Genomic DNA, 26,253 nt, shown 5'->3' on the forward strand with positions numbered 1-26,253 from the left:
AAAAAATAGGGATTGCATTGGTTGGTTTAAATGTCAACCGTGGGGAAAGCTTTAGGCTCAGGATTTGGCACTGCTCTCAAGATCTTGTTTTCAAAGAAATTGATAACACACGTGCCAGAAAGTGGGCCCAATTAAGAATTCCATCTAACCAGACAAAAAGTAGTATTGCTTAATGCGTTTGGAAGAATTTCCACAAGTGTGAAAGAATTGTAAAACATCAGGAACTTGTTGCAAATTATTAATTTAAATATGATTTGAAATATGCCTGTTTCTGGAGAATGAAGGCCAAAGAGAGGAATTTCATCCAGCAATAAACAGCAATGACAGTTTGAAGCCAAACTCTTTATATAAAGCTACCTTTACTAAAGGAGAATTATATTATTTTAAGTAAATAGTTTTATTTTTAAATTATGTTTAGTTTAACTATACAATTCTTGTAGGTCAAAGTAAGTAATACTTCAATAATGTGGCACAAATTTTAAAGTTTAATATTGAATAAAATTAGGAGTATCAATTTTTTTTTTTTTTTTTTTTTTGAGACAGAGTCTTGCTCTGTCGCCCAGGCTGGAGCTCACTGTGAGAGAAGGAAAAGCTAGAAAGAACTTCTGAAAGGATTTTTAACTCTGAGACAAACTAGCATTATTCCCACTTCCACTGTGAGGTCAATATGCAGGATGAGGCATTTAGGTTAGATTTCTTTAAAAGTTTGAGAGTGATGGATGTGTGAGAGAGGAAGGAGCCTGCATCTCCTCTCCAGGAAGCCTTAAATACCAGAAGAGAGTCTTACTTGTCTGAGTTTAGCTTGGGAAGAAACAGATTTACATATCCCTGAGACCAGCTCGGTGCTATTTCAGCAATTCTACCACCCACATTTTAACTCCAAACCAAAAGTTGAATGAATCCTGAAATGATTGCATGTTTTTCACAATAGGAAGATTACCACAGTCTCTTAATAACCACAGATGCTTCTCGAATCCTTTTCTTTCTCCCTATTTCCCCAAGCAATGCCATACTCAGGCCCTTGCAATCTCCTGCCTGTAAGACTATTCCTCTGCTACCTGTGTCTAGAGGCTAGCAGATTGGACACTGCGGCTCTAGGATTTACAATACACACCTGTAACATATCATAGTCTACTTTCAAATAGTGTAAAAATCTTATAGCAATTTACTTTCAGTTTCTCCCTTATGTTTTTTATTGTTTTTGTTATACATACTGCTTCTACGTATGCTAAAACCCAACTGGATATTTATTATTTCTACTTTAAATAGTCATTTATTTTTTCAAGAGATCAAAAAGTGAGAGGTTGGGTGCAGTGGCTTACATCTGTAATCCCAGCACTTTGGGAGGCCAAGGTGGGAGAATCACTGGAGCCCAGGAGTTCAAGACCAGCCTGGGCAACATGGTGAAACCCCGTTCTTACCAAAAAAAAAAATACAAAAATTAGCTGGGCATGGTGGCACACACCTGTAGTGCCAGCTACCAGGGAGGCTGAGGGAGGAGGATTGTTTGAGCCTGGGAGGTTGAGGCTGAAGTGAGTCATGATTGCACCATTGTACGCTAGCCTGAGGGACAGAGCAAGACTCTTTTTTAAATAAATAAATAGTGAGAAAATGTTTTAACTATTTTGCTTATATTTATCACTTCTCACACTCTTTATCTTTTTATATTGGTCAAATTTTTGTTATTATTTTTATTTCACCTGAAGAACTTCCTTTAACACTTCACCTTTGTTGGTATTTTTAAAAGTCTTTATTTCACCTTTATTTTTGAAAGACATTTTTGTGAGGTAGAAAAAATTCTGGCTCAATCTTGTCTTTCACTTTACACAGCTTTTATAAGAAATCTGCTGGCCTTATTTTTTTATTCCTCTACATCAGGGATGACGAACTTTTCTGTAAACGTCCATACAGTAAATCTTTTAGGTTTTGCAAGCCATATGGTCTCTGTTGCAACTACCAGCTCTGCCATTGTAACACAGAAACAGCCATAGCAAATACATAAATGAGTGTGTATGGCTGTGTTCCACTAAAACTTCCTTTTGCAGAAATAAGAAGTAATCTAGATTTGACCCAGGGGTCATAGTTTGCCAACCCCTGCTGTGTATGTAATATGTCTCTCTCTCTCTCTCTTTCTCTCTCTCTCTTTCCTTCCTTCCCTTTCCTTCCTTCCTTCCTTCCTTCCTTTCTTCTTTTTCTCTTTCTTTCTTTCTTTCTTTCTTTCTTTCTTTCTTTCTTTCTTTCTTTCTTTCCTTTTCTTTTCTTTTCTTTTCTTTTCTTTTCTTTTCTTTTCTTTTCTTTTCTTTGTGACAGAGTTTCACTCTTGTTGCCCAGGCTGGAGTGCAATGGCATGATCTCGGCTCACTGCAACCTCTGCCTCCCAAGTTCAAGCAACTCTCCTGCCTCAGACTCCTGAGTAGCTGGAATTACAGGCATACACCACCACGCCCACTAATTTTTTATTTTTAGTAGAGACAGGGTTTCTCCATGTGGGTCAGGCTGGTCTCAAACTCCCGACCTCGGGTGATCCGCCTGCCTCGGCCTCCCAAAGTGCTGGGATTACAGGCATGAGCAACCGCACCTGGCCTATAATGTATCTTTTTCATCTGGCTGCTTTTAGAATTTTTTTCTTTATGCTTGGTTTGTAGCAACTTGGTTATGATGTACATGGGAATGGGTTTATTTGTTTATTCTGCCTGGATTTTATTGAGCTTTCAAATTTGGAAAAATGTTAGCTTTTTGTTTGTTATTATTTATTTTTGAGATGGAGCCTCACTCTCTCTCCCTGGCTGGAGTGCAGTGGCACAATATTGGCTCACTGCAATCTCCACTTCCAGGTTCAAGCCATTCTCCTGCCTCAGCCTCCTTAGTAGCTGAGATTACAGGCACCCACAACCATGCCTGGCTAATTTTTGTATTTTTAGTAGAGACTGGGTTTCAACATGTTGACCAGGTCGGTCTCCAACTCCTGACCTTGTGATCCACCCGTCTCAGCCTCCCACAGTGCTGGGGTTACAAGCATGAACCACCGTGCCCAGGCTTAGCCATTATTTAAAAATATACTTTCTTTCTTTCTTTTGAGACAGAGTTTTGGTCTTGTCGCCCAGGCTGGAGTGCAGTGGCTTTATCTCCGCTCACTGCAAGCTCCGCCTCCCAGGTTCACACCATTCTCCTGCCTCAGCCTCCCAAGTAGCTAGGACTACAGGCGCCTGCCACCATACCTGGCTAATTTTTTGTATTTTTAGTAGAGACGGGGTTTCACCATGTTAGCCAGGATGGTCACAAACTCCTGACCTCAGGTGATCCACCCGACTCAGCCTCCCAAAGTGCTGGGATTACAGGCGTGAGCCACTGCGCCCTGCCATATTTTTAAATATACTTTCTTAGCCCATGGCTCTTCTGAAATGTCAGTTGCATTACATTAAAATACTTGATGTGCCGCCCAGGCTGGAGCTTGTTGACTATTTGCTTTCTTCCATTAGGTCTTAGATCTCAAATTACGGCAGTAAGTTTCAAATTACATTATCTCCATCTCTTAGAATCTTTCTCCACAATCTCTCCTTTCTAGGAAGAGAATCTCCCCTAACACACTAGTTTAAGTCCACAAGTATGAACCAGAGAAGCTTATGTCCCACAGATCTCCCTGCAATTTAAACATCAGTGATTTCAATGTGAATATGTGAAATTGTGAGCAGTTTATTATTTAATATACCTGGAAGTGTCTTGGATGATACTCATTGTTCTAATGAGGAGCAAAAGCTTCTAATGCCTTTGGTAAGAGGGAATTGGTTTTTAATAGTATAAGAAGCAGCTGGAAGCCAGTGTGTGATATGGCAATGGATGAACTGGGATGAATGGGAGATTGGATATGTGACTCGGGATCATCCTCTGAGGAGAATCTATCCCGGTTTAATTCATTTGATCCAGGCAATTACCAGTAAATCTCACATACCGTTCCCTTCTGTGTCTTAGAGACCCAGACAACACTGTGGAGAATAACAAGACCTTACTAAAAATGTCTCACTTAGGTTGTTTAGAGACTAACCTCAATTTCTGGAATATTATATTTCCGATCCATGTTTGCTGTTTGGTTTTAATTTAGTTTTGCTATCCTGGGAAGGCTGATCCTTATATATCTTTTGTTATATTTGATCAATGTGGGGAGTTTTTGTTTGGTTTGGTTTTAAAACAGAAGCAAGGAAAGCAGGCAGCAAGGGACAAAAAGGACTCAATTTTATTATAGTAAAACGTGTAACTCGGTGCTAACACTACCCTAAATCACCATAGTCTACCAGTTTAGGAATATGAAGAGAAGAGGTACACTAGATTTAAAGCATAGTAATCTCTATGTTCATAATGTCCCTTTCTCAGTTGGCTACTACTCTTACAACCAGAAACAGGGTACTTTTTTTTGAGGCTGCCTCCAGCAGAATAAGAATATAAATCAGGAGTTCTCCTTAATATGCAGTATGAAGATACAGGCTTGACATCATCCCATTCCCTGATAATGCTGAGGGGAGCAGAGAACGTGCATTTCTTTGACCCTGAGTTCTGACAAAACTTGGCCTGGTATCTTTGAGACTTTGATGGGGATAGTGGTGGAATATGCCAAGGGAGGTTAGAGGGGTAGGTAGGTGACAGCTGTCATTTCAAAGCTGCAAGCACTTTTCTATTTTGTAAGAAATGGAGACTTCCATTTGTCTCTGAAGTAAGTATTCCTTTGTTCAAGAAAGGCCACCAACGGGGCCACTTAATAGTGTGACCATAAGCCGTAGGTTACCAAAGTAGATGGCTGAAACTGAAAAAGCTAAAATGTTCTTGAAGAAAAGGCAGAGTTGGAGATTCAGCTATTCAACACATATTTATTAAGCATCTACCATGTGCCAGGCACTATTCAAGGTGCTAGACATGGCAGTGAAGAAAACAAACCCCCTGCCCTAATGGACCTTACACCCTAGTTGGGAGTAAAAGATAAATAAATAATACATAAAATAAATAAGCAAAAATACAGGATAACAGATATTGATAACTGGTGTGGAGAAGAATAAAGCAAAGAAAAGGATTAGAGATCCAGGATGAAAGTAATCCTGGTGCCTTAAAACAAACAAAAGAGCAGGCATTGTGCCTATGAACTGTGGTCAACCATAGAAGATGGAGCTATTTTCATGCAAGACTTCTTAAAATAGGAGCCTCAGGGTTCTAGGTGAAAAAGTTGGGAGAAAGGGTCCTTCTCCTCACTTTTGCCTAAGATCTAGCACTTCTACAGTTCTTTGAAGACATGGATTACATTTTGGGGTCCCTGTCCATGGTATCTTCACAAATACTAGTATAGTCTCCATTTGTGTCTGGGCAATGGAAACAGAATGCACCCTTGTAGTGGCTGCTAAACTGTAACTGATAGTGCCTTGCTGGTCCTTGAGAATGTGTTAGAAATAACTTTTGACACTATTTGGGGGGCCTCTGAGAGAGATGGACTTACTATAACTAGATGTATTAGTAAGAGTGAGACCTACAAAGTTTTGTAGAATTACGTAGGATAGATAGCACAGGCTTCCTCAAGATATGACAGGCAAGGAAGGGCCTGAAAGTTTGCATAAGTCAGCTATGAGGGACATTAAATTCCTAAAAATATCTTTAATGAAAGGGAAGTTTATGGCACACATACCATAGTCCCTATCCTACCATAAATATTTGGACATGATTTCCTTCAAATTGGACTGATACTCTGGGAGAGGCAATTGATCAAACAAAATTGCCCCCATTGAACTAGAAATTGCTTTTTTGGGTGGTGCAGCACTATCAGTGCCTGACTTGGGGCCAAATCAGGCTCTGAGCTGTTGCAAAAATGGTAACTTTCTAGGGGCAAAATAATTTATGGAGAAGATGGAAGGTGCTTAAGGCCATGCACCAGGGATCATTGGTGGCTCTGGCGTTCCATATGCTTCTGTGTCCATGGCCAGTTACCTAGAGACTTGGGTTGGAACTGGTGACATCACAGTGACACCGAATACATGTTTGAATATGCACCGAGAGGGGGAAAAGCCTCTGCAAGTGTTGATCTAAGAGAAGCTGCTGCAGGGGGCAGTGCAGAAAGGGGAGATGGGATGACACTGGCAAAACAGGTTTAATTGGAATGGAGGGTTATTGTCAGTGGAGATTCATATTGCATGAGAAGTTGGAAGGTCCCCTGGAATTCTTGCTCTGAGTAAAGTTAATATGGAAGAGAAATAAGGGGTTAGGGGTGGCCTTAAAGACTCCTAAAAACAGTTTGAGGTCACAGAGCAAGCAACTGGAAGTGTAGTTCAGACCTTACATGAGGTGTGGGTAGGTGGCTCACCACATGACCATGTCTATGACGCTAAATAATCTTGAGGTTGTGGACAGTTGGATCACCTCTCCAGTCAGAGGCTCATACAGGTCTAGGGTCTTGCCAAACCACCATGTCCATTTTACTGTGCGAACGTCGGGGAGATGAACAAAGCAGATTGGCTGTAATGCCAGGTAAACCACTCTCTGGTGCTGAGAAAAACTAGTCTATGTGACAGGCAAAACCCACAACAATGCAAATATTCTCAGCCTCTCCATCTTTTCTATGCTCTGAGAAGACCTCTGTAATTGATAGCTGGAGTTCTCAGTACTCATGCAGATTGGGGGAATAAAGGACAGAATCAAAAGAGCTAAAATAAGCTTGGCCTGATTTACGTGAGAAGGACAGGAAGCTTCTTCTTGGAGAAGAGAAAAAGAATACATCCAAGAAGTGAAGAGAGCCAGGGAGTGAGAAAGCAAGGGTCAGGCTTGAGAGAAAGTTTGAGGGTGTTTGGGGAGAAAGGAGAGAGACCAGCAGCAACAGCTATGCCATAATGTGTGGAACAAATAGAGAAGGAAGGAAGACAAGTTTCAGATGTTTTGCTGTGCACTAAGAATGTAAACACCTTTAGAGTTTTCCCAGAGACTGTAATAAAAATCTAAATTGCTTTTTAATGCTTTTGGCGATTGGATATGTTTCTTTTGAATGTGATATCACGCTGCCATGGGCCACAAAGCAGCTCAGCTTCATAAAAGTTATACTTGGGGGATATTGTCTGGGATTTGGGGCCTAAGGTACAGCAGTCAACTGTACCTTGTTTTAGATCATTGCTCTAGAACTGAGTCTAGCCAGCATTATCGGATTTATAGTGCAAAAAATACACCAGCCATATAAAGTATAAACTAGAGATATACTAGATACTAGACAGAGGTAAATGGCAGAGCCTCTTCTGAATCCCAATTTTAGTGAGAATATGATGTTTGAAACTAGGTGCACCTGATGGAAACCTGTATGTCGGCAGCATGAGGGTCTCTCCCCACCACAGACTGATGACAGTGGGATGAAGAAAGAGAACAGCTAAGGTGATTCCCAGAGGACAATAGAAAAGCAGGAAGCAGAAGCCGTGTAGGGGTTATATTCTCTTATTATGTGGCAGTTCCTCTGAATATTCTAGTAGGATAGCTGGGGTACACATCTGCCCCCTTTTGCTTAGAAATGGACCCATGCAACTAACTATAGGGCACAGGGATCCAGAGGGCCCAGGCCTGTAACCCAGCTAGCTGACTGAGGCTCTGCCACTGTTCTCCTTATTTTCCTGAGACTAGACCTTTCTACCTTGTCTCATTTTCACACAGAGTTCCTGAAATGATCTGGTTTTCTATCAGACGCACCAATGTCTCCTTCCTATATTTTCTTTTTCTTTTATTTTCTTTTCCTTTCTTTTTTCTTTCTTTTTTTTTTCTTTTCTTTTCTTTTTCTTTCTTTTTTTTTTTCGAGACGAAGTCTCGCTCTGTCACTCAGGCTGGAGTGCAGTGGCGTGATCTTGGCTCACTGCAACCTCTGCCTCCCTAGTTTGAGCAATTCTCCTGCCTCAGCCTCTGGAGTAGCTGGGATTACGGGTGCCCACCACCATGCCCAGCTAATTTTCGTGTTTTTAGTAGAGACAGGTTTCACCATGTTGACCAGGCTGGTCTCAAACTACTGATCTCAAGTGATCCACCCACCTCAGCCTCCCACAGTGCTGGGATTACAGGCATGAGCCACCGTACCCAGTCACCTTCCTATATTTTCAAATTCTGCTACTGGTCCACTCCCCCAGTTCCCACCTACCCTTGACTCTCAAATGTTTGACCTGGAACTTGACTGGACCAGCCACACTGCTTGATCTCTGCATATGTTTCCCATGGTCTTTTGTGCTTCTCCAATAATTTCCCCTCCCTCTGGGCTCAGATCCCTTGTACTCTCAGTGGACTTCATAGCCAGCACCTCTGGACAGCATGATGTAATCTTATGCTGAAAGCCTTGACATAAATGGTATCCTCAACAATAGTGGCAAAAGGCCTTGTATGATGACATGCCACAGCTCCTCCTGTATGGGGGCTATGCTTAATGTAAGCTTATGGGATTTCAAAGATGAGAGGTCCCCCACTGGGACAGAGTCACTCTTTGTAGGTAGAAGGCAGGGACATGCCTGAACTGGCAAGATGAAATTTTCCATGTGAAGTGCTTGTCAAGAGATGTAAAGTAACAGACCCAGACAGAAAGCCTGAAAGCCATGACAGTCTTTTCTGGCTATAGCTGAGCTCTCCTGGGAAGGATGGGAAGGATGAAAGCAGGGTTGAACCCATAAGCCCTGAGAACATGCTTGCTGTAGTATAATCAGAAACTAATGCTGTGTAAGCTCAGTTGTTTTCATGTGTCCTGTCTCTATTTCTAATTTTCCTATAGTTGTTAATAAAGTCTCTTTGTAAATACCAGCCCACTTCAGTTGTGCTTATGGAAACCAAGGAAAAACATTTCTGTCCTCTCCTGAGCCAGAGTTTCAGGAGTAACTTAAGGTGTCATTACCACTTATGGGGTACATAGTAGAGGTAGGAGTCCTAACCAAGATAAGAGTGCTGGAAATCTGTAGAATGAAGGAAGAAATAAGCAAGCAAATAGGATTGAATCATTAGTTTCAGAAAATACGATACTGTGTTTTTAAAATTTGTTCATATATTTGTTTTGGGAAATCAAATTTCTAATGGCTGCATAATACTTTATATATGAGCAATTTTGCCTTAGTTTATTTAAACATTCTGCTCCTGGTCATTTAGGATAGTCCCCACTTGTTTCTATTTTAATAGCAGTAAGATTGGTATAGGCCAAACAGTCCTCTAGTGTCACAAAAGTTTCCCTGTGCCAGTCTCACTCTTCATCACCAACCACATAATCAGGGAAACCCAAAGGTAACACATTTGCTGTAACTGAACCGCCAGTCTACAAAACACCTTTCCCTAGTTCTTCTCTATCTTGAAGTGATATGGTTTGTTCTTCCCCAGATTTATTCTTGTGAACTTCATTTTTGGTTTCTGATCACTTGGCTTCCCTAATTTCCTAGGGTCATTATTAATGTGCTCTGCCCAGGTGCTGATTCCTTCTCAATCTGGAATCATCTACATATATTAAAGACAATGTTTTTCTTCCTCCGCCCTTCCTGCTCCACCCCTTAAATAGGGAAAGGGGTTGTCACAAAGGTTGTGGATACTCAATGTATGTCTGAACTTGGGCACTGAAAGAGAGAGCGGGAATTACTCTAACACACAGTCATCCCATCCATCCCCTCCATGCAACCGTCAACAGTTTACCTTTTCACCTGTGAGATGATGCAGAGTGTTATTCGGAATTAGAAATAATATTATAGACTATCCAGTTCAATTCCCTAACAGATGAGGAAAATGATGTGGCCAAGGTCTCTGAATGAATACGTGGCAGAAACGAAACTGAATTCAGGTCTCCTAAAACCCAGTACGTTTGGCTTGGAGAGTTCCGGATGAGAGCATGGGACTTGGTGGTTTTTGTTATTCATTCAATAACTATATTAAGCGTCTACATACTAGGTGCCAGGCAGTATTTTAGGAGCTGGGGATTCCGTGATGAAGGATGCAGGGGAGACAAAAATCTCTGCCCTTATGGAGCTTTCATTGCCAAAACTTAAGTACTTGGCCTCCCCATCCGGGACAAACTCCCAGGGACCTGGGTAGGAGCGGTAGGGTCTCGTAAAGGAGGGAGTCCCATCCTTTCCCAGCTCCGGTGATTTCTATAGCGAGAGGGCTGATTTACTGCAGAAACCTCCGTAGTGCCCTCCTCCTCCTGCCTCTGCGCCGCCAGGCCCGGTGGGGCCGGCTCCAGAGCGCCACCGTGCCCCAGCTCAACTCTGGGATGATTAGCATCAGCTTCTCTACCCTCTCCGCTTTCCTGCGCACCGCTGGAGGACAGAGAGGCAGGACTCGACTTTAGCGCCATCCTCTGAGAAAGGAATGCGGGCTGGAAAAATCCTTCCAGGGCAGTCGCGCTGGGTCTCATACCCCGGCTAGGGGAGGGACGATCTCTCCCGGACTTGGAGGTTTATGCAGCAAACGGCTCTCTCATGCTTCCCTATTAAACATTGCAACCACACACTCTTTCTAGCCTCGGCCGAAGCCACTGCAGCGTCCCCTCTCCTCCCCCCACCTCGCTAGTCCAGACTCCACAGCCCCACTGCAGCTTCCAGCCATCCTCCCTTTTTCTTCTCCACTTCCTGGTTACCATGGAGACACACGTCATTTACGTGCCGTGCGTCGCCTTGGAAACAGAGGAGCATCCGCGGCGCCGCCGGGAGACCCGCCCCAGCTGCTGCTGCCACACTCGCGGGCGCTGCCAGTTAATGGCCTGGGGGAGTCCCGAGTGCTACGCGCCGCTGGCCTCAGCCCGGACCCGGACCCCTCCGCGAGCGCGTCTGTGACCCACGGAACCGGCAGGCGCTCTCTGCTTGTGGCGCCCAGAGGGCGGCGCTGACACGGGCGCAATCCGGGAGGTGAGGCAGGGCAGGGCACTTTCGTCCCGGGGCGAGCCCAAGAGACGCCGGCTCTGGGACCCTCTCCGGGTTCTCGTCCCGCCGCCTCTTCTCGGCCTCCCGCGACCCTGCCCGCGACCCTGCCCGCGCCCTCTGCCCAGGACTCGTCTCTCACGTCCGCTCCCAGCCAGTCTCGGGAGCCTCTGCTTCCCTCCGCTCCTCCCCACCCCTCCGGGACCTCTCCCCCTCCACCCCCTCCCCCACCCCGGAGGCCGGGCTGGACGCGACCCAGAGCCGCCGCCACCCGCTTCTGCCACTCAATGGAGGACGGTCTGCTGGAGATCATGACCAAGGACGGCGGCGACATGCCGGCGCCCCTGGAGGTGTCCACCGTGCCGGCCGTGGGGGACGTGATCTCCGGGGAGTACAACGGCGGCATGAAGGAACTGATGGAGCACCTGAAAGCCCAGCTGCAAGCCCTGTTTGAGGACGTGAGGGCCATGAGGGGGGCCCTGGACGAGCAGGCCTCGCACATCCAGGTGCTCTCGGACGACGTGTGCGCCAACCAGCGAGCCATCGTCTCCATGTGCCAGATTATGACCACTGCGCCCCGCCAGGGCGGCTTGGGCGTGGTCAGCGGCAAGGGGAGCTTCCCGAGCGACCCCCAAGAGCCGGAGACTCCTTCACCTGGAATTGGGGACAGCGGCTTACTGGGTCGCGATCCCGAGGACGAGGAGGACGAGGAAGAAGAGAAGGAGATGCCCAGCCCCGCCACACCCACCAGTCACTGTGAGCGTCCCGAGAGTCCCTGTGCTGGTCTCCTTGCGGGGGACGGGCCACCTATGGAGCCCCTTGACATGCCCGACATTACCCTGCTGCAACTGGAGGGCGAGGCCTCCCTGTGAGGGGACTCCGTGGGGCACTACCTTCTCGGGCTGTCTTTGGGTTTCCGAGTGCATGACGCGAGGGGACTGAACGGCGCGGTGCGGCATGCTTCCCTTGGACAGCTGCTCTTGTGGGTCAGGCAGAGAGAGACTCCCTCGAGGAAGGATTTGTAGGGTGAAGGACTTTGGGAGCATCAAGAATTCTTTCTGCCCAACTAAGCGAATTATAGCAAACTGCGGAAAGGTGAGGCTCCGGGAGAGGAAGCGCCCATCTCTGGACTCCCATCCATCCCTATCCTGTCCTTTCCCCCTCCCCAGACAACAGGAGAACCCCTGAAATGTGTAAATAAAATTCTGCTTTTTCTATTCTGAAAAAGGACTTATCTAGGACCATGGCAAATAATCTCTAACAATTTACCTAGAAATTAAGGAATTGGGGGTATTCTGTTCTGGCAACAGGAAATTTACCCTTCTGCTGAAATCCAAGATATTCAGTGCTCTGCAGAAGCCTCTCCCCCTCACAGATCTCTGCGGCTGCTGATTGGTAAAGGAAGCTTGAGGAGGGAACTGCAGCCCTAGGAATCTGGGTGAATGGGGTTCCAAGGGCCCCTGGGCTGGGAGGAGCTGGCTATGAATGTGCATGAAGACATAATAGCTCAACCTCTAGGATTTTGCATGCAGAGCGGATCCTGCCTTGTCACTGACTTCATCTGGGATTGCTTTTCCACTCACTGGGGCTTACAGAACAAAGAGCCCGGTTCACAGGCAGAGACTCGGGGGTGCTCAGCAGCAACCCAGATTTAGGGGACATTTGAGGGACTCGGGGCCGCAGCCAAAAACTGTCTCTCCTGGCTACACCTGCTTAACTTCAGTTCCTTTTTCTGTCAATATGTCCCTGCCCGCTGCCTCTCGGTGTTGCCTTCATGTCTTGTGTGTGTTATGTGTGTCTACTTGTGTAGTAGTGTGTGAGCCCTCAGGGTCAGGGCTTGTGGCTCTGATGTTAGGTTCAGGGGGCTTCAGACCCTTCTATGAGCTCCAAGCTATCATGGCGCTTTTCCCTCCCTCTTCTCCCAATCAGGGCATGGAGCATGTGGCTGTCCTGAGGTTCTTTTATTGATGTGCCGCCCTCCCACCTCCTCAAGTGGTGACTTTGTGTGCCCTCCCCCTCCTTTCTGTATTCCTTCGCAATACTTTCCTTGGTGTTAACCTTAATAAAAAGGCGTCATCTCCCCTCCTTGCTGACTGATACTAGAGGGATATCAGGGTTGGGCTTAGTGGGAACTGCAGGGACCATACCTTCCCTCCTCTCTCCTTGGCTCCAGTTCAAGGAGTTGACTGTTCCTGTCCTGGTTGGGACAGGCATTGCCAGCTCCGCCTGCTTTCCCTTCTGTCCTGGACCTTGACCTCAAGCTGCCCTGGGGAAGGAGGTGGTAAGTGTTGAGACTCCTATGCTAACATGAGTTTTTAGTAGCCAGAACTCCAAATGTGCAGGAGACTTTTCAGTGAAGCATCTGGCCCCTGGGAGATGATTTCCAAATCTGCGTCCTGGAATGGCAGGTACTGCACCTGTTCTGTGGAGGGAGTGGGGTGGGGGTATTGTTCTGGAGGGATTACCTGGGATCTCTGGAAATAGAGTGACACATCACAAAGGGAAACCACAATAACTGCCTCAGGCCTCTAGTGGAGAACCCGGGGAAGGTGTTCCCCAGAGGGCTTAACTGACAGCTCTAGTCTACTCCCTTGGGCAATGGAGACCCTGAACAAAATCTGAGAGCAGAATGAGCTAGGGTGCCGTGTGTGTGTGTGTGTGTGTGTGTGTGTGTGTGTGTGTGTGTTTTCTTGCTGCTGGTAGCTGTGGAGTGGTGGAAAGAGAGAGCACTAAAGACACAGATCTGGACTTAAAACTCAGTTCCAACACTGAATTGAGTGCTCAAGGCTTAGTTTCTGGATATGTAAAATGGGAACAAAAAGTTGTTGGGGAGAAAAATATATAGGACTCCTAAGAAGTCTTGTGCAAATGTTAGTTTCCTTATAGTTTTATTGGAGTGGGGGGGGGGGGGTGGTGACTGGCTCCTCTGGGAAAACAAAGCTACCCACGGAAGGCTCTAGAAACTTTCTTTTTATATAATCTTTTCCTATCCAAAGAATCCTTGAGGCTGGGCGCAGTAGCTCACAACTGTAATCCCAGCGCTTTGGGAGGCCAAGGCGGGTGGATCACCTGTGGTCAGGAGTTCGAGACCAGCCTGACCAACATGGAGAAGCTGCGTCTCTACTAAAAATACAAAATTAGTCAGGCGTGGTGGCACATGCCTGTAATCCCAGCTACTCGGGAGGCTGAGGCAGGAGAATCACTTGAACCCGGGAGGCGGAGGCTGTGGTGAGCCAAGATTGTGCCATTGCACTCCAGCCTGGGCATCAAGAGTGAAACTTTGTCTCAAAAAAGACAAAAAAACAAAAGATCCCTTATCCTTCTTTAGAATTAGATATTAGGTATTCTATCTAATTCTACTTATCTGATTCTATCTACAGAATTCTAGTTATTTAGAATTAGATGGAGCTAAGGAAAGGGGAATGGTGAGATTCCTAAGCTAGCATGGACCTTTTCATCATAAATGAAAGGGTCATCATGAATGTCATGTAACTATGGGCCAAAAACGTCTTGGGGGCAGCCAGCCCTGAACACATAGGCTGGCCAGAGGAATCTTGAGTTATGCAGTGACTGGAGAATGTGTATTGGGGGCCCTAGAGAGAGCTGCTAAAGTATATAAGTGGGAAAGTGTCCCTGAGGACTGGGAGATAGGTTCCTATTATAGTTCCAGCAGTAGGCACTAAGAAAAACAATAATAACTGTCATTTATTGAGCATCTACTATGTGCCAGACACTGTACCCAATTTTATCTCTCAACAGCCCTATGAAATAGGTACTATTATTATTTTCATATAACAGTTCAGAAACAGAGTCTAAGACACTCAGGGTCACAGGCTAGTACTTGGCAGAGCCAGGACTTAAACCCAGGTCTGTCTGACTTAAAAAGCCCTAGATGGAACCACTTTGCTAATTGCTCTTTTATTTGGATCTTCAGAGAGGAATCTTCATATTGGAGAAATAAGGGTATTTCTCCAATCAAGAGCCTGAACGAATCCTGAAAAGGAAATAACCTTAGTTTTGGTTACTTTTCATCTTCTTAGTTGGAAAAAGAAATTGCAGTTCAGATTTTGGTTAGCGACCCTTCCCAGAGTCCAGTGGGTGGTAATATAATAATAGCACCAAGAAGACAGCCTCCTGGACCTGTTCCAGGAGGAAGAAGCCGATGCTCCCAAGTGTTCTCTCACACAGCTCCATTCTTGTGCCTCTTTCCCGCTCTCTATATCTCAGATTCTCCAGAGTCTGACATGAATCCCAAGGGCAACTTAGGGTGGGCATGGTGGCTCACACTTGTCATCCCAGCTACTTGGGAGACTGACATAGGAGGATCACTTGAGCCTAGGAGATTGAGGTTGCAGTGAGCCATGATTGTGTCACTGCACTCCAGCCTGGGCAACAGAGTGAGACCATGTCTCAAAAAAAAGCCAAGGGAAGTTTAGCTCTTTAGCCTCTGTAGAACATTCTGGCAGAGTCTTTTAGCCTTTGACTCCAGTTCCCCTTCTTATGCCCACTGTCCTCAGTCCCTTAAGGCCTCTTTGAAGTTCTTTAACCATTGCCCCTCAAGTCCCAGATAGACGAAAATCTCTCCAGAAAAAGCAATCCTTCAACCTTATTCAGTCACCTGCACCCAGCATCTCACAAGGATCCAGCACAGGTAGGAGGTCCTTGTTTCTTCCTATTCCCCACTCTTCTCTTGCATTTCTCCTTTGTAATGCCTCCCGGCCTCTTCTTTTCTCTGATGAGTGAGTGTCAGCTGGGATTCCTAAGTGCAGACTCATGGGCAAGGGTCACAGTTGAACTCCAGAGGGCCACAACCCCTTGAAATTGAATGCAAAGTCATTTAAGTATATACATTCTCTAGAGAAAGGTACATTGTTTCAACTTTATTCTTAAAAAATAAGAATTAAGTTAAAAAAAGTAAGAATCACTGAGATAAAGGGTAATGAGACTTTTTAACTTGAGAAATACCCTAGGGGAAATGACTTTTCCTGAACCTGGTACTCTTGGCACCTTTTCCTCCAGAGTTTTCCACACTGAATTGAAATTTTTACAGAAATCTGATTACTCACCATCTAATCAACACATTCAAATTTTGTTGACACCCATGATGTGCTAAAAATCCTGTCTCCCAATACTTCCAAGTCTGCTAGTACTAGGAGTTTGCTGGAGCACTGCTGATGTGGAGGTGAGGAAATGAACCCCGCCATGGCTTCATACCATTTTATGTCTGGGGCCAGCACATGCTGTGCTGCATGTAACTCATCACAACTCTTTCAGTTTCTGGCACTCCCGTCTCACACTGGTTTAAGGCGCCTCCCTCAGGGTTTAGCTCCTATTCTCAAGATGAAAACATGTATAGCTTCATAGAAGTAAGCTACAATTTTATCCTGGTAGGGCTAAAATCTGCTCTTAGAGAAACTGTTATTTCCCTAAGAGATGTAAGCTAGCCTCCAACATGAACGCTTAGTTTTACATGATCTCAGGATCACCATAAATGATAGTCTCTGTTTGATATGTATGATGAAATGGCTCACCTAGTAGTTTTCCCTGAACTAAGGAATAGTCCTTACCCAAATATATTTAGATGTATACTTCTTGCAAGACATAAAATTGCTTGCATCTTTGAAAAGGCAGGTTTTCAAAAGCATCTTCCTCATTTATATGCCTTGAAGAATAAATTCAGCCAGGATACTTTGCTATGGTAAGAAATGTTTTTGAACAAAAGACATGTTTTTGAATCCTTTATTCCAGCTACCATTTCCCCCTCACATTTAGACTGTCCCCAGAAAGTGAATTCTCTTTCTGCTTGGAAGCACTGTGCTTGTAGAAGGAATCCTGCTCTGTAAATAATGCTGTAATGGTGCCACCTGTCGGGGAACAGGGACATTACAAGGGGAGCCTCTAAGGGAATTTATGGCTTTCACTTCAGCAAGCACTATCAGATACCTGCTAAAGGCCTGGTTCTCTGCCAAATGGTGGGTGGCGAGGAGAGAAGGGAAAGTAAATAAATAGAATGTATTTGAAGAATGTAAAAGAGCAACTGCCATAAACTCTTGACTGGTCTCCCCTGGCCTTGCTCACATACCATTCATCCGAAGGTTAATCTTCCTAAACCAGAGCTTTGAACATTCATTCTTCTCAGAAATCTGTGTGTCCCTAGTGCTTCCTAAGCTAAGTTTAAAATCCAGTGGGCGTGGAGAGTCAAGGTCCTCCCTAATTAGGCCCGGAATATTTTTCAATCTGTATATTTCATTTCCCAACTACATCTTCTGGACACCATCCCACCAGGTGAGAAGCCCATATCATACAAGTCAAAGCTGGAAATGATTCCCAAGGGTATCCCAGTTTCTTTAATCCCTGAGTGAGCTGTCTAAATGAGCGCCCTCTGGCCTCAATTCCGTATCTCTCACTCATTCTTTCCAAGTGCAGTCGGATGCACATCTCCTCCAGAAAAAGGACTTCTGCAGGCTGGGCCACCTGCACGAGCCTCTCAGAGGTGTTCCTCACCTCCCCTTGCCCCTTTTCCCTCTCTCACGCTACCTGTGAATGGGAAATCCACAGAAATAGCATGCAAAACTTTGACTATGAATTTGTGCATTTATTTCAAGTAGGGTTCATAATTTTCATCAAATTATTAAAGAAGCCTGTAAAGTCAGAAAGGGTAACTAACTCTAGTCAAAATGTGCTACTCACCATTTCCCAGAAATGCCCCTTATTTTCCTGCATCTGATTCTCTGGTCATTCTCTTTACTTTCCTGCTCCATCATGTCTGTTAGTTAGAATTCTATCGGTTCTCTAAAGCCCTTCTCTAATGCTACTTCCCTCGTGGAGCCTTTCCTGATGTGCTCTCTTCCTCCTTAAAATGTCCAAATCTTTTTCTTTGTACCTATTTGGGGGATGGTAACTGCATTTTGCCTTACTTCTATTATTCCTTATGTGCTTTTACGTTCTCCCTTCTGGATTATCAGTTATCTTGAGAGCTGGAACTGCTTTCTCATTTTTATAGTCTCTGAAGTATCTATTTTATTGACTTTAAGGCACCATTGACTGTATGGCATCCTATTTTAGGTACCATTAAGAAAGGAAAAAATACTGTCAAACTATCACTATGATTTCTTATCATTTATATTTTAAAGTTTCATTCTTATTTAAATAACTCTTTTAGAGTTGTTTAGGAATAGAACTTAAAAAAAATCACTACTATGCACTGAAATAACTAAGTCATTATGGTATTATTTAATTTTTTTCACATTGAGTCTGACACTTGAATTACTTTTTGACTCAGAATTGTTGATGCATTTTCCCATGCATTTCTATTCGCTGGGCCATTTTGAATATTCATGAAGTGGCATTTCTTAAAGAAAAAAAAAAAGTCCTCTACTACTGGCTATGGGAATTTCTTCCAGGCTACAATACCGAGTGTGCAAGTTTTAATGCTGGCACATTTTTTGATCTTGCTAGAACATGTTCAGGGAAGGTGTTCAGACAACAACTAGGACTAGTATTCCTTCAAATGGTCATTAAATGGTTGATTAACTGAAACATCAAGGGATTATAGATGTGCAGTCATGCCACTTAGGATAACAACTAGGATCAGGCATGTATATGCAATGACAACTGTGTCATGACTGCTGCATGGCCAACAGTAATTGAAGGCTGCCATCAATTGTAAGACACATTCCATTTCAGAGATGTTACAACATGGGGTCCGGGGAAGTCTGTCTGGAATTAGTAGTAAGGGATCTTTCTTATAATAGGGAGAAAATGTGTATAATTGAAACAAGTATATAACATCTAAAGAATTACAAGATTTTAGAGCTGGGAATAAAAAAACACACGTTACCATCCCTTAGAATCTTAGAAAATGTTATTGGTGAAATAAACTTTAGTGATGATCATACAGCCATTTTATTTATTTATTTATTTATTTATTTATTTATTTATTTATTTATTTTGGATACAGTCTTACTCTATCGCCCAGGATGGAGTATAGTGGCACAATCTCAGTTCACTGCACCTCTGCCTCCTAGGTTCAAGTAATTCTCCTGCCTCAGCTACCCGAGTAGCTGAGATTACAGGCATGTGTCACCACACCCGGCTAATTTTTGTATTTTTAGTAGAGATGGGGTTTCACCATGTTGCACAGGCTGGTTTTGAACTCCTGACCTCAAGCTATCTGCCCACCTTGGCCTCCCAAAGTGCTGGGATTATAAGTGTGAGCCACTGCGCCAGGCCTCATACAGCCATTTTGTATGTAACTCAGACGTCTGAAGGGAGTACCCATGTCTGTTAAGAATCTGATTAAATTTGACCCAAATTTCAGTTCCAAACCTGGGAAGTCCAAAGCATTCCATACAATTTCTGCAGTGTCTCATAGTTTATTTTCCTCTTGATTCTCCACATGTCTCAGGCCTTACCTAACTGTAAAGCTAGGCAAGTTGTACAGTAAGAGTCATAGTGGCATTTTACGAAGGATTTAGGAGGTCTAACAACCTTTGAATTGTACAACTTTTCTTGCATAAATTCCCTTTCACAAGTCCTTTCATGACTCACACAGATCACCTACCACATGCTTGGACTATCTTACTTGCCCTAAACATCCCTTTTTTTAAACAACCAGTCATTTTGCTTTAGGATAATAATTTACCATACAAGATCACTTCTTATATAAAAATCTCTTTTCTTTATAACCTTCTTTGCATAGCTAGGGGGCATGGCTAATTCCACATGTCCCCAGGCTTTATCTAGAATTTAATTGCTTCAAGGTAGGTACACTGAACAATTTCCAAAAGTCAAAGAAGCAGTTTATGACCTTAAAACACTTAGAAAACCTAATATCTGACCTAATTTAGACCAAATATCTAAATTTTGAAGACATTTTTATTTTACCAATAGTCTTTAAAACTGTCTTTATTTTTGAAAGTTTACCATAGTCACATGAACTAAAAAGCATTAGTTTTAATTTTTCTGAGAAAATATTTAAGTGCTTTTCTTTAAGCCAATTAATAGAGCTCTTTTATATAAACATTACACACACAATACATATAAATAGACAGAAGATCCTGTAGTTGTAAGGTTTCTCATTTGCCAGTTTTTAAGTTTCTCTTTAAAGCATGCAGTTTTTAATGGCTTAATAAGCAGACAGAGATGGAAGGAAAAACAGATTTCCAGAACTTAAGGGTCTCATTTTTATACCAGATCCTGGATTCCAAAAAGAGAGAATCAGCCCATCCCCAATCCCTCGCATCCACACCCCTGAGTCCATGCAGGCTGCCTCAGTTTCATTCCTTATCAACTGTAGGACTCATAAAAACCCTTTCATTGGTTTCAAGAAGAACTATTACATAATCCTGCTAGGCATTTAAAATATTTTACAGTAGATTGAATAGGAAAATGGAGGTGGGTGGGGTAGGGATCCTGGGGAAAGTCCCATGAAGAAGTTTACGCCTTTAACAGGCTCCTCCACCCCATCCTTCCTTCCTTTCTTTCTGCTCCTGCCTGCTTGCTCAGCATTACCAGTGCATTCTCATATTTTGAGAAAAATAGTTTCTTTCACACGTAGCCCCCCGGGTAGGGGAAATTTATCTTATTTTTACCCCAAGTACTTCATTAAAAAGTACAGCCTCCTTCTAAGAGAATTGCCGGTGAGCAAATATTAATTATGTCGTTGTACATAACTAAGGAAATGGGTGATATGCCCAAGGTTACACAGTTAATGACAGTGTTAGGAACAGAAGCCTGTTCACCTGAACTATACAAGAATTTTTTTTTCCCATTAAATGGTACTACACTTTAATCTGCTATAAATGGTTACAATATGCTAAGGAAAGCTTATTGTGATTTGAATCCAGCTTTAAGAATAAAGAATCAAAAATTTTTTTACAGTTGGTGAATAATTCTTATCAGCATGATGGAAAAATACATCCAAAAAGAGAACCATGACTGAGTGAATTTGTCAGCAAGTGTTTACCAACTGCCTGCTATGTGTCATTGAAGGCAGCGGGCACTGCAGCAGACTCCAGGAAGTCATGGTCCCTGCCTTTAAGAAGCTCACAGTCTAATTATAAGAGAATAATTGAATTGAGACAGAGTGTTCTTGAATCAGGACAGGGTGCTTCTCGGAAGATCAAAGGGAAAATCTGTTTTCTATGAGTATTGCCCACTAAATTGAAAGCACTTCAGTTTTAAAATGGGAATGGTGTGTGTGTGGGAGGCACAGGTATGTATGCAGGTGGGACAAGGTAAAATGGAGAAGAAGTTTAAAAAAATGTGGGATGTTAGCTGTGGGCTTGTAAAAATAATTTTTTTTAAAAAAAGGAAGTTAAAAAATGCTCAGAAAAGCCACAACATTTTATGCTACAGAGGACATCAAGTATGACACTGTAGGAAGAGCCATGGCAGAGGCAGCATCCTAGTAATTTTCTGGAAAAAGTAAGTACAATGGAGTTGGCAAAACAAAACAAAAAACCTATGTATGGTGTCCACACCAATGCACAAAATACAGGTAATAAAACAATAGAATTTTAGATTTTATATGATGAGGAAAAGAAAATCTCATACAGAAACATGGTAGGATGGGATTCACACCTGGAACCTGGCAGGGAAAAAGGTACAGTATGTTGCTCCATAGAAACATAACTAAGTTCTGATGCGCAGCTAAAAAAGGGTTGCAGGTTATGGGACACATACCATGTGTTTGTGGGAAACCTGCTTCTGGGTAAGAAGCAGCTGCTTTGCTGTGATCTGCAGAAAATTAGCCCTTGCCCCGGCATTTGTAAAATTCAGGAAGGAAAGAGGGAAAAAAAGGGCAAGTAAGGGATGAAGGAAGGAAAGAAAGAGATAAAATAAGTGCAAGGAATGAAATAAAAACAAAAGAAAATGATAGAAGGAAAGTCAGAGTAGCCCTTTACATCACGAAGGTAGAGTCTTGTGTGGGCTTTTTATATTCTTGAGCATGGAAGCAAGAAAGGAATCGTTTAGGTAAATATAAAGGAGAGCAAATAAGTCACGTTGTTTTTAAAATGTGCCAAGGCTAACAAAACAGATATATAAACTGGATTACAGATCCCAGAAGCAAATAATGAAACCAGCACAAAACCAAGTTCCAGAATCGGAGGATATGTTATTTGACGTAAATGTCATTCCTCAGAAGGAAGAGGTGACATAGTACAGATTGCTATTCTGGATCTAATTCTGACCCACAAAGGTGGAACTGATTAGTGAAATGGAAGTGAAGAAAACTCTTTGAGAGAAAGTAACCATGTCACTGAGTTTCTCGTAGCCAAGGAAATAAGGTGAAATATGTGTCTAAGGTGATGAAAAACTTGACTTCAAATAGTTAAAGGCTATGATTTTCATAGCTTGAGACTGTATGAGGGAAAAGGTTCAAAGAGGGTTAAAAATTCAGTCAGAACAGTGACTTTGGAGTTCAGTGACGAGGAATGAATGGAATGCCTAGAGAGACCTCACCAGTGAATTCAGATTGAGAGATATCTGACAAAGAATAAGCACAACTAAGAAAGTGGTACCCATATTTCAACATTTTAAAAGTGCAAGTCATAAAGCAAAAGCTGGGGAGTTTCATTATTAAAAAATCAAGGATTTCTGTTCCACAAAGAGCATTATTAACCAAGTTAACAGGCAGATGGCAGGATGGAGAATACATTTGCTTTGTCTAAAACTGACAAGGGTGTAATATCACTCTAAAATATATAAGGAACTCCTGCAAATGAACAGGAAAAAGCAACCCAATTTTTTTTTTTAAAAAGGAGCAAAGAATATGAACAGGCAGTTAATTGCAGAGGAGAAAGCTAGTAAGTATATGGAAATTTACATTAGTAATCAAATGCAAACTAAACAAATAATGAGATATCACTTTATTCCTATCAAACCAGTGATTAGAAATCTAGAAAATAGCAAGTGTTGGCTGGGTGCAGTGGCTCTTGCCTGTAATCCCAGTATTTTGGAAGGCCAATGCGGGGGAACTTCTTGACCCCAGGAGATTGAGACCAGCCTGGGCAACACAGTGGGATCCTACTTCTACAAAAAAATTTTAAAAATTAGCTGAGCATGGTGGTATGTGCCTATAGTCCCAGCTACTCAGGAGGCTGAAGCAGGAGGATCGGTTGAGGCTGAGAGGCTGCAGTGAGCCATAATTACACCACTGCACCCCAGCCTGGACAGCAGAGTGAGACTCTGTCTCAAAAAAAAAAAAAAAAAAAAAAGGAAAGAAAGAAAAAGAAAAATTGCAAGTGTTGTCAGACGTGGAAATACAGAATCTTGCACTGCTGCAAGATTGGTTCCACCACTTTTGGAAAGCAATATGGCATTACTTGGACACATTAAACAGATTCATACCCAGTAGCCCAGCAGCAATTCCTCCCCTAAGTAACATAAAGCAAATTATTTACGAGTTCACAAGGGGACCAATACAAGGATGTTCAGTGCAGGGTTATTTGTAGTAGCATCGAGTTGGAAGCAGCATGGGAGCTCATCAATGGAAGAGTGGACAGATGCATACCTCGGACTATTAGGCATCAATGTGAAGTAACAGATTAAATATTAACATCTGGCAATGTGGATGGAGCTAAAAAACAGTGCTTAGGTTAAACAAATACATGGAATGAGACAAATATCTGAGTAGCTTTGGAGTACATTTAATAATGCATGCCCATGAAATAATAACTATGTTTAGAAAACACATAAATGGAAATATGCACATTAAGCACATTAGAAAATTGCCTATTATAGGGGAAAGTGGGATTTGAAGGGTATAAATAAAAAAAATAAAACAAGAGGGCCTTACTGTCAGGGTCCGATGATAGTGTGCCATGAACTGAGGAGTATGACCAACTCAATCCTTTCAGGAACAAACAAAACTTCAAAACATAGCCAAAAAAAAAAAAGCAAACATAAATCATAACAACACCTGAAAGATGAAGGCTGGAATGAGGAAAAACTTGCAAAAAAGAAAACTGGCTGGGCACGGTGGCTGACGCCTGTAATTCCAGCACTTTGGGGGGACGAGGGGGGCGGATCATCTGAGGTTGGGAGTTCCAGACCACCCTGATCCACATGGAGAAACCCCGTCTCTACTAAAAATACAAAATTAGCCAGGTATTGGTGGCGCATGCCTGTAATCCCAGCTGCTTGGGAGGCTGAGGCAGGAAAATCGCTTGAACCCGGGACGTGGAGGTTGTGGTGAGCCGAGATCTTACCATTGCACTCCAGCCTGGGCAACAAGAGCGAAACTCCGTCTCTGTCTCAAAAACTGGACTTGTTATTTTGATCATGTACAAAACACAGGTAAGTCTGATGCTCTGGGCACATGGGATGCTGTTAACAGTTGGAAGAGGGGAGAAACATTTCTTGAGGTGCTAATTGAAGTGCTTGAAATCTTTATGTTTTTAATCCTCATAACCACACTGAAACATCGTTGTCCTAGTTAAGACTCTTCAGCTAAGACTCTTCAGTTGCAAGAAACAGAAATCCATTTCAGACAGCTTTAAGTCAAACAACAACAAAAAGCATTTGTTATATGGGCGTAAGGTTATTTCACAGAACCCAAGAGTAAGAATGCAGCTGGGTCTTCAAGGCTGAACCAAACCAAGTGCTCCTTGAGGCTCTAAATATATTTTTCATCTCCTAGATAAACCATATTTCTATATGTTAAACTGAATATTTCAAAGGAAGTCACCAATAATAGGTGCCTTGGGGGCTTCCGTGAGGGTTCAGGGCCCTGGACATTACCGCTCCACTCCTATCAGAACAGCTCTGTTTTTATTTGGTTAATATATCAGGATTCTGCTTAAGAGGTCATTGAGGAAACAGCACAACAGTACCTCCTCTGGCCAGATACTGTGCGAAGAATTACAAAATAAATCACAGACGAGTGGAGAAGATAGGAAAGTAAATACACTCTAAAACAATAAGGGAGTACAGTGACAGAAAAACGCACAGATTATTAAGGGAACTCAAAGAAAGTCTAGTAAACCCAGAAAGGGCTAGGGCTTATGGGAGGTTTCACCGAGTGGGTACCTGGAAAGGGGAGGTAAGGCAGCTCAAAGGACACTTGTTCAATGGAGGGAAGAGGATTCAACAATTATGCAATTCGCTGAGTCGGGGCTATCACTGCGAAAGAACTTGGCTTCGGATCCGCGGTCAAAGCTGGGAGCTATGGAGGCCGGATGTGATTGGCAGAAACCTCTGCTCAGGTCTGCGTCAAGTCTTGCTTCGCTCCCATCCCATCCTGCGCCAATGGGGCGCAGTATCCCAACCATTCCACTCGGCTAGCAGGGGATCCTAAGCCTCAAGGTCCGCATCTCCCGCTGGAGGGACTGAGCAGCCGCACTGGTGTCCCAGAATAGATCTTGTTCCCCAGAGGTTGTCAGGTTACCGCAATTCGGCGCAAGCAAGGCGGCCAAAGAGAGGGCGCTCATTGGCTGCCACAGCCCCAGTCCGAGAGGGGGAGGAAGGTTGATTCGTCACAGGCTGTCTGCGCAGGCCACTCCTATCTCCTCTCCAGGTTCTAATTAGGTCAGTGGCCCTACAGCCTCTTGGGTAGTTTGGAAGTGCGTCGCGGAGCCGGCCCTGGAAATATGGCGTCAACTTCAGGTTTTGGTGTGAGGGAGCCGAGGGCCCAGCCAAACCCTGCGGGGGGCAATTCCTGGGTACCCTTCCCACATTTTCGGTCTTTGGGCTGCGCCGTGGTAACCCCAGAGCCTAGTTGCGTGCCCACCGGCGAGAAGTGTCTTTGCATTAGGACATGAAAGGGGACTGGAAAGTGCCGTTTAGTTTCAGGGTAGTTTCTGGTTAATTACATTTTCATGGGTTTTCGCAGAGTCTGGGGGCAATTTGTGTCCTTCAGAGACCAGGGACCTGGGCCCAAGCTACGGCAGGGGAGACGCAGCCAAGGCTGTGCGAGCTCGCTTCTTGTGCGAGCTCCATTCGCGTCCGTTCCCGCCTTGCGGCCGTCCCTCCGTCAGCCCAGGTCCTTGAATGAGACAGTGCTCGCCCTTGAAAAAGCAGTTCTAGGTCACTCGGCCTGCTTTTCCAGCATTCCGGGCCCCAGCTCGCCTTCTGCCATCCGTGTTGACAGCACCAGTTCTACGACGAAGCGAGCGATTCCTCTTGCCTGGAATTTCACTCGTCCCTGGTATCGAACCCTCTGCCCCAATTTTCTACCTTACAACTCCAGCGTATTTTTAACGGCTCAGCCAATATCACCTCCTTGGTATAAAGCCTGCGCCGTGCTAGCTTAGGAACAGGAGCTATGCCGTTTTATTATTTTTCTTTATTTTAATTTTGCTTTTATTTTTCATTTTTTAGAGAGGTGGGGTCTCGCTGTGTCGCCCAGGCTAGAGTGCAGTGGCGGTATCATGGCTTA

General features: G+C 43.8%; 1 protein-coding gene and 1 long non-coding RNA gene across 2 annotated transcripts; one reads left to right on the forward strand and one right to left on the reverse strand.

Moving 5' to 3' along the window:
* The first annotated feature begins 10,659 nt into the window (after nucleotides 1-10,659).
* Nucleotides 10,660-12,956, forward strand: CCDC184 (coiled-coil domain containing 184). Its single transcript, XM_005570705.4, has one exon. The coding sequence runs from the start codon at nucleotides 11,159-11,161 to the stop codon at nucleotides 11,741-11,743; it is 585 nt and encodes a 194-aa protein (XP_005570762.1). The 5' UTR covers nucleotides 10,660-11,158; the 3' UTR covers nucleotides 11,744-12,956.
* Nucleotides 12,957-14,556: 1,600 nt separating this feature from the next.
* LOC141408053 (uncharacterized) lies at nucleotides 14,557-25,289 on the reverse strand. The gene is made up of 2 exons (XR_012420182.1): nucleotides 24,906-25,289; nucleotides 14,557-15,685 (listed from the first exon to the last, which is right to left on the reverse strand). It is a non-coding gene; the product is annotated as an uncharacterized lncRNA (long non-coding RNA).
* Between the last annotated feature and the right edge of the window lie 964 nt (nucleotides 25,290-26,253).

The sequence above is a fragment of the Macaca fascicularis genome, chromosome 11 (assembly GCF_037993035.2).
Source record: "Macaca fascicularis isolate 582-1 chromosome 11, T2T-MFA8v1.1".
Classification (NCBI taxonomy): domain Eukaryota; kingdom Metazoa; phylum Chordata; class Mammalia; order Primates; family Cercopithecidae; genus Macaca; species Macaca fascicularis.